This window comes from Alosa pseudoharengus, unplaced genomic scaffold, assembly GCF_046254945.1.
Source record: "Alosa pseudoharengus isolate Yale_2024_CS ecotype anadromous, Long Island Sound unplaced genomic scaffold, YU_APseudo_1.1 YU_APseudo_1.1_scf_9, whole genome shotgun sequence".
NCBI lineage: Eukaryota > Metazoa > Chordata > Actinopteri > Clupeiformes > Clupeidae > Alosa > Alosa pseudoharengus.
Window position 1 is genome coordinate 27,922,097 of NW_027468881.1, and position 8,586 is coordinate 27,930,682.

The 8,586-nt window shown below is 44.0% G+C and overlaps 1 protein-coding gene across 1 annotated transcript in view; it reads right to left on the reverse strand.

Annotated features, from left to right (window-relative positions):
• Positions 1-1,031, reverse strand: part of LOC143114752 (rhodopsin) — a 1,050-nt gene extending 19 nt beyond the window's left edge. Inside the window, exon 1 of the mRNA XM_076276495.1 lies at positions 1-1,031. This exon is cut by the window's left edge and continues 19 nt beyond it. Within this exon, the coding sequence (XP_076132610.1) occupies positions 1-1,031 (1,031 nt within the window).
• Positions 1,032-8,586: the final 7,555 nt, after the last annotated feature.

The window sequence follows — 8,586 nt, forward strand, 5'->3', positions numbered from 1 at the left end:
GAGACCTCGGTCTTGGAGGCGGTGGTGGAGGCTCCCTCCTCTTCCTCGAAGGGGTTCTTGCCGCAGCACAGGGTGGTGATCATGCAGTGGCGGAACTGCTTGTTCAAGCAAATGTAGATGACGGGGTTGTAGACGGAGGAGCTCTTGGCAAAGAAAGCCGGAATGGTCATGAAGACCGGACCGAACTCACTGCCCTGGTGCGTGAAGATATACCAAGCTACACTTGCATAGGGCACCCAGCATACCAAGAAGGCAACGAACATGATGATGACCATGCGGGTGACCTCACGCTCAGCCCTCTGGGTGGTCTCGGACTCCTGCTGCTGGGCGGCGGCCTCCTTGACGGTGCAGACCAGGCGGCCGTAGCAGAAGGTGATGATGATCAGGGGGATGGTGAAGTGGACAACGAACATGTAGATGACAAAGGACTCGTTGTTGAAGCCTTCGGCGCGTGTGTAGTAGTCAATTCCGCATGAGCACTGCATGCCCTCAGGGATGTAACGGGACCAGCCGACCAGGGGAGGCACGGCACAAGCAGCGGCCATCACCCATGAGAATGCGACGCCCATAACGGCGTGGTTCTCACCGAAGCGGAAGTTGCTCATGGGCTTGCAGACGACGATCCACCTCTCCATGGACAGCACCACCAGGGACCAGAGCGCGATCTCACCGCCCAGGGTGGCGAAGAAGCCCTCGATGTTGCAGCCCATGCGGCCGAAGACGAAGTAGCCGTTGAGCGAGGTCCACATCGTGGTAGTGAAGCCGCCGATCACCATGAAGAGGTCGGCCACGGCCAGATTGAGCAGGATGTAGTTGAGAGGCGAGCGTAGCTTCTTGTGTTCGATTGTGACGTACAGCGTGAGGAAGTTGACGGGGAATCCGGTGAGGATGAGAAAGAACATGTAGGCAGCCAGGCAGGCGTAGCCCCATGGTGGCACCAGGTAGTACTGCGGATACTCATACGGGCTCCTGACGACGCCGGTGGCGTTGGACATGGGGATGTAGAAGAACGGACCCTCTGTGCCGTTCATGGCTGCGGTCGGGTGGTGTCGGTCAGCCCTTCGAAACGGTGGTGGATTCCTGAGCTGGTGTTGTTTTGGCAAGGGGAGATGGACGTGGTGGACAAGGCCAGACCTGGCTACAAGTGGACCTGGGGGTGTGCACACGCTGCTTTATAAAGACACATCTGGGATTAGCCGCGCGTTTCCAGGCTGTCAGCACTCGAGTGATCTAGGCCAGTGGCTAATATCATAATCCTAGACCGCATTGCAGATGCAGAAAGCGTAAGTGGCCACTCATCAAGTTATTGAGGTTACACCTGCCCACACCTCTCAGCGCACCTAATGCTTGAAGGCATGATTATGGCTTTAATCCTCATTATACCCATCATCGTGAAAATTCTTCAGTCCCGCCTTTGGAAACATTGATAGAAAGTGAAAGAATAGAAATTAATGAGAATGAGGAGGGGAAAGAGTGAAATCAGTCAAATCTAATCTGAGTCAAATCTAATCTGGTGTCTCTAAAGTATCACACTTCTTTACTTTGGGCCATCGTTTAGTCCATCCTTTGGTCCATCCTCTCCTCCTCGCATACTCGTATGCCATTTAAGACTACAGCTGACAGTATAATAAGAGCACTTAAGATAATCATTTATTTTCTTACACTTGGATTGTTACACAGGTTCGCCATGGAGTCACTGGGCAGTACTTTATGTTGTGTGTGTGTGTGTGTGTGTGTGTGTGTGTGTGTCTGTGTGTGTGTGTGTGTATGTGTGTGTGTGTGTGTGTGTGTGTGAACGCGAGAACATGTGTGTGTGTGTGTGTGTGTGTGTGTGTGTGTGTGAGTGTGTGTGTGTGTGTGTCTGTGTGTGTGTGAATGCGTGAACATGTGTGTGTATGTATGTGTATGTGAATAAAGGAGATTAAAAGAATGGGGAAATGGAAGAGAGAGGTTGGGGGAGTCTCCTTTTTAAACCTTTTTAAAGGTGCGTGTCAGTCTCCGCTCTCTATCTGTGAAATCCATCATTTTCCATTTTCCACTCGACTGGGCCTGGGGGCCATTGGAGTGGAGAGGAGCTGTTGTGTGTTTGAACCAAATCCCCACTCAGAATGCAGCTCCGGCAATCCCCTCAGACAGACCCCTGACTCATTCTTTTCTGTCTCTCTTTCTGTCTGTCTCTCTCTCTCTCTCTCTCAATAGCAAAAAAGACAGACACTTTATAATTATTGTGTGTGTGTGTGTGTGTGTGTGTGTGTGTGTGTGTGTGTGTGTGTGTGTGTGTGTGTGTGTGTGTGTTTTGAATCATTTATTTTTTATAACCCTTTTTCCATTGTACATTTTGTTAGCACAATCAGCATGAGATTGTTTTATGGTAAAAATGTCATGTGAATGGTATGTATATACTGTACTGTATGGCTACGGGTGTTACTGGAAAGCAGGAAACTGGGAAAGACAGATACAGGGGAAACATACAGTATGTGTATGCAGTTTAAGTCTAGCCCCTTCAAATATACAAAACTGTTATATCTTTTGAACTTATGGGAAAAGGGTGATTTCACTACCTGAAATGAAATGTACAGTCAACCAACGTCTAAACAGCACAATACACTCATACAAATGTCTTTAGGAATATAGCAACCATATCCAAAGCCCCTTGAGAGCAGACATTATTGAAAAGTATTGATTCCAAGAATCATGTTGCTTTAATGTGATCTGCCTCTGTGCTTCTTCTGTTCTCATCTGATATCATACATCTATGTATGCATCACATTGTAAACATATCACTCTACATACATGTATCACAACATTCAAAACAAACAAATACATGGCAGACACACAAACAGAGAAACTATTGTAAGAGACAACTACATGTTCAGACTTTTCAGGTAGACAGACAGATAGGGGGCAGATGCACAGAAAGGGAAAGCAAGAGGAGAGGGAAGTTGAGGGATAATTAGCCTATAGCTTTATAGGGCCAGTGCTGAGGGTAGCCTCAGCACTTTTCTGATGGGGCTTTATTAAACGGATTTGTAGATTAGGGGCATGTTAGGGAGCCTAACGGCTCGTCACAGACTTGATCCGCTGCCTAGCAGTGTCATTAGGTGTAGGAGCATGTTCCTGTAGCGTATGCTAACCAGTGCTATAATGAGAGAATAATCTATTTGTATTTATTTATTTATTTTGTAAGCAAGGTTGTAGGTCTGTTATCTACAACACTATATGTTACAATAATTGTAAACTGTTATGTTTTTTTATGAGATAGATAGATACAGTAGATAGATAGACAGAAAGAGAGAGAGAAAAAATAATAGGGTAAATAATACATCTTGTAAATAATCCTGGGAAGAAACCGGTCAGAAAGATTGGTCACTAATGTCTATTTGCGGTTTTTAAGCATCATCTAAATTGTATTTTTTTTAGATGACGTGTAATAAAAAAAATTCTCTAATGAATATACAGTATTGCTGTTTTTTGAGTCAGCTATGCCATCTGCTGGTTATACATTAGGATATTTTAGTGTACCCTTCTATGTTGGGCTAGATGAAACCTCTTACTATATGGATCATAAAGTAAAATGGAGATGGTGTAATAGAATAATCAAAAAAATACACGTGTCAATCCATAGAAATATGGTGTCAATCCCTCAGGTTTAGGATTTATCTGGTCAATCCAAGAGGAGCAACATGCACCTTTAACCTACTTTGAGTTTAGCATTAGGTTCCCTCTAGTGGACTGGAAGAGCATTTGATGCTGATGCAGATTAAGCCATTCTTATACAGAAGACTTTGACAAGATGTGGGAGAGATTCTTGAAAGATAGTCTTTTGAATAAAGCTTGAATAGGGTGCATTAGTTAAAAGACCCCAATCTTTCAATAATCTTTCTCAAATCTTGTCAAAGTCATCTGATGTATGTGTAGCATTAGTCTGTTCAACACCTATATAGAATATTCCTGCTAAGACCAGCAAAGGGGTTAGTGAATTAGCACTTGAGATCAGGATGTCACATTCCCTCTGATTGAGGCCAAAGGCGTAACTTTATACAAACAAATAAATGCACAGAAGTTCTGGAATTATTTCTCTGATGGTCAATGTGATATGTTTACTGTATATTTTTCAGTATTCCCTTACAAACATTTTATGTTTTATGTTTTGCCTACCAGCAACACTTTTGTGTTAATCGAGGGTGGAAGTATTGCACAGTAAAGCTGTAAAATGTACTGTATTGTGTGGGAACCTAAACATATTGCAAGGAACTGCAAGAATAGTGTGAAGTGCAAATAGATAGACAGATAGATAGATAGATAGATAGATAGATAGACTCCACTGCTCTCAGACCATGCACCTGTCACCTGGCACATGAAAGAGACAGGAGTTTCAAAGCAACCTAGTCACCACTGTAACCATCTCTCCACACAACTAAAAGACCATCAGGTGGGTTGAGAACTGAAGGCTTCAAAGCACCTGACGTATCCCCATCATGTGGTGGTGGTAGTGTTTGTGTGTGTGTGTGTGTGTGTGTGTGTGTGTGTGTGCAGGATGGAGGTAAAGACTTAATCGTGGGAGAATCATGTGTGTGTGTTGGTTTGTTTGTGTGTGTGTGTGTGCGCATGAGAGCATGCTTTAGCAATATAATTTGCTAGCAACTGTATCAAAGACCAGATGCAAATAATTTGACCAGAGTGGATATTAATTGTCTAAAAACTACCAGTCACTGTCCCATCCTGCAATTGCAATTCCTGCTTCAAAACCAAAACGTTCTGATTCAGAACCCCTGGTCATAACAAACTTCACCATTTAGAGGAAAAATATAAATTAACTTATTATGACCGCCGCGCAGCGAAGCGGCGGTCATACAGGTTTAGTCAGATTTTTTTTTTCTTTTTTTTTTTCTTTTTCGCATGCCCAAATTTCCGTCAATGATTCCCGGGACACTGAAAGACCGGGGTACACAAAACTTGGTGGGCATGTAACCCCACATGGATAGCATGGAACCATCGTTTTTCGTTTTGATCTGTAGCCCCCCCGCTGGACTGGACCCCCGAAAGGAGGGTAGGGCAGACACAGTTTTCTGTGAATATCTCGAGAACCGTAGGGTTTAGGAGGACCATTTTTTTTTGTATGTTGATCTCAAGGGGCCATGTCAACCCATTCCATAACCACTCATTTCATGTATAGCGCCACCTAGTTAAACACAAAAAAGTAAAAATGAGGTGTTGTAATTGCAGGTATCTGTGACCTAACATAGTCAAAACTGCACGAAATTGGAAGTGTAGGATCATTATGACACCCTCTGTATGCACGCCAAGTTTCGTGGAATTCCGTTCATGGGGGGCCACACAATAAATTCATTTATGTTACTATACACCAACTGGCCTGTAGGTGGCCGGAGACAGTTTTCTGTGAATATCTCGAGAACCGTAGGGCCTAGGAGGTCCACCTTTTTTATGTATGTTGGTCTTAAGGGGGCATGTCAACCCATCCCATTACCACTTATTTCATGTATAGCGCCACCTAGTTAAAAATTAAAAAGCAAGAAATTAGGTGTTTTCATCACAATATCTCTGGCTGACAAGGTCAAAACTGCACGAAATTAAAAGTGTAGGATCATTATGACACCCTCCGAATGCATGCCAAGTTTTGTGTACTTTCGTTCATGGGGGCCTTACAATAAAATAATGTATGTGTACATTTAGTGACGTACACCAACAAGGATTCCCGGGACACTGAAAGACCGGGGTACACAAAACTTTGTGGGCATGTAACCCCACATGGATAACATGGAACCGTCGTTTTTCGTTTTGATCTGTAGCCCCCCCGCTGGACTGGACCCCCCGAAAGGAGGGTAGGGCAGACACAGTTCTCTGTGAATATCTTGAGAACTGTAGGGACTAGGATGACCATTTTTTTTTCGTATGTTTGCCTCCAGGGGTCATGTTAACCCATTTCATGTGCACACATGTGCACAAACAGATACACACACACACACATACATTCATAGTAATCATACGTATGACACATACTCACACAGTAGACATATGTACGCTTGCATGCACAGGCACATACGCAGGCACACACACAAGCACGCACACACACACACACACACACACACACACACACACACACACACACACACACACAACATAAACATGTACATGCACACATGCACACAATTCAAGAATTTCTCAGAATTATGAACAGGAAAGATGGAGGTGGGGTTGTATAAAATGAATTTGTTGTGAAATCTATGAACTAATCATGTTTTGGTACTTGTTGTCTAGCAGATATCAGTGAGAATTGAGTGTGGATAATGCAATTTAGTGAGACAGTTAGAATCATATAGGCCTTTCAGCGTGATTTATTTTTGTGGAAAAAATGTGCTGGACTGGGCGGCGGTCATATTTTGTACCGCTCTGCGGTACATCTAGTTATTACTCATTTCTAGTCTCTAGACTATTTCTAGTCTCTTATTGAATTACTATTTCTACCCCTTTGTAAATTCACAGCTGGAACTGCAATTGTCAAGTTTCTTTCCAGCAACTTCAGAGGCTGACAAAAAAAAGGGAGACAAAGGGGCTTCATATTCCTCTCAACTACTGTATGTAGGAATATTTCCTCAGAAACATTTTGATTGGTTAATATTATGAATTTATGTAGGCTATTAGAATGGTCCTCGCTAGGCATGAATTGCTTACTAAAAAAGGCTATTGTGCTTATTAGCCTATACAACCCCACTGCAAATTAGAACAAGTGGTTTACTGGAATAGGATTAGGACATGCCTACCAAATGCTCGTTTTGGTTGCCCAGTTCTCCTATTGACGTTCAAAGACTTTCTACAAATGATGAAGTAGGCCTATCATAACGGTTTTGGATGAGGGGAGGAGTCTATGCTTCTGAGGTGAGCAGAGTGGTCAAAAGATAGCCTACATGCTCATCCTCACCCATCACATAGTAGCGTGAAGTTGATGATTCAAAAAATATGGGTCGGTGATAGACAAGCATGGCAGACTTGCAATTTAAGGACAATCGGAACGATGCGGGTAAGTAATCGGTATTTTTGTAAGTTATGTTGCGTATTTGTTTGATATTGCCGCGTCGATAGGCTATACTTGTGTCGTAAATTTGAATATGCTAATAAAAACAAAAAAGTTCCAAGTAGAAGTGTTATTCTTATAGGGTGACTGACTGAGAGAAGACAACTTGATGATAATATGCTTGTGTGAGGGTGCTGGATTGAACACGCTTGTGTGATGGAACTATTATGAACATCGTCTCTCTGTTTCTCTCTTTCCGTCTTACTTTATTATTAGTTAATCTACCCGTTCACATTACCCTTGGGTAGAAAGAAATGGAATGATGTTGCTGATGTTTATGTTGTAATCCCATGTTAGCCATGTTGGAGCCAGCCAAAGTTTACAAGTTTTCTGTATTTAGGTACAGTAACTGTGTGCTTGGGTTTATTGGAGGAACTCTCTAAGCTGATCTTTCACAGCTTTTTTTTAGAGCAAGTGTGGGCTAGTATGTCCACATGAATGACCCCTCATACTGTGCAGTCTATTGGGAAGTGCAGTGCAGTTCTCAGACTGAACAAGGTCCTTCAGGAAATAAATAAATGCAGAATACCATGCACGAGAAGCACTCAGTGACACTGTATCACACACACACACACACACACACACACACACACACAGCATAGCCTACAATCAGAAAATATACTGTATAGTGGGGTTTGTCACAGAGCTCTCAAAAGCCTTTTCTCTCAACATTACTCATGTTAGAGCGCTGCGGTGGACTTTGGTAGGGCTGGAGGGATGGAGGTTGCTCTCTGCCCTTCCTTGCCCTGGGCGCTTGGGGCTGGAGGAGAGGCGGCAGGAATCAGGCATCATTGAGCTGATCGGAGGTGGAGATCAAGCAGAAGCAGGAACAGGCGGTGAATTATTTAGTGATGCCAAAGGCCTTGCTGATCGCACAGGTGCTAATGAGTCTTCATTACAAAGCATCAGTAATATGAGATTACTCTATGACCTGCTAATCCAGAGTGGGCGGGATGTGTAAGCTACTCTCTCTCTCTCTCTCTCTCTCTTTCACACACACACACACACACACACACACACACACACACACACACACACACCACACGAATCACACAGGATAGGACTTGAGACAAAAAGGAGAGAAAAAGCATGGAACAAAAGCACACGCCAAGGACACACTGCAGATGGAATGTGACTTGCCATTCTCTCCAGCCCACGATGGCGTGCGAGAGCCGTGCTGAGGGAGGAAGTCATTCTTACTCTTGCACAGAGAGCTGGACCCGCTCCGGTGGCTTGGGAAACCACCCCCTCCCCCCGTGGCATACTTCCCTACACCACAGCCAGAGACTCCAGTTCACTCTGACCCAGACTGCGTCTTGAGGCAACCTTTAACCGTCTGCTACATAATAGGACCGCGGGGAGCCAGCTGATGATGCTCTTGTGAAACATTAGGAGACGGCAGGTAAGCCCAAAGTGGCTTCAGGTTGAGTTTTTAGGACAAAAAAAAAACTGGAGTGGAAGAGAGGAAAGGAAGAGAGTAGAGAAGGGAAGGA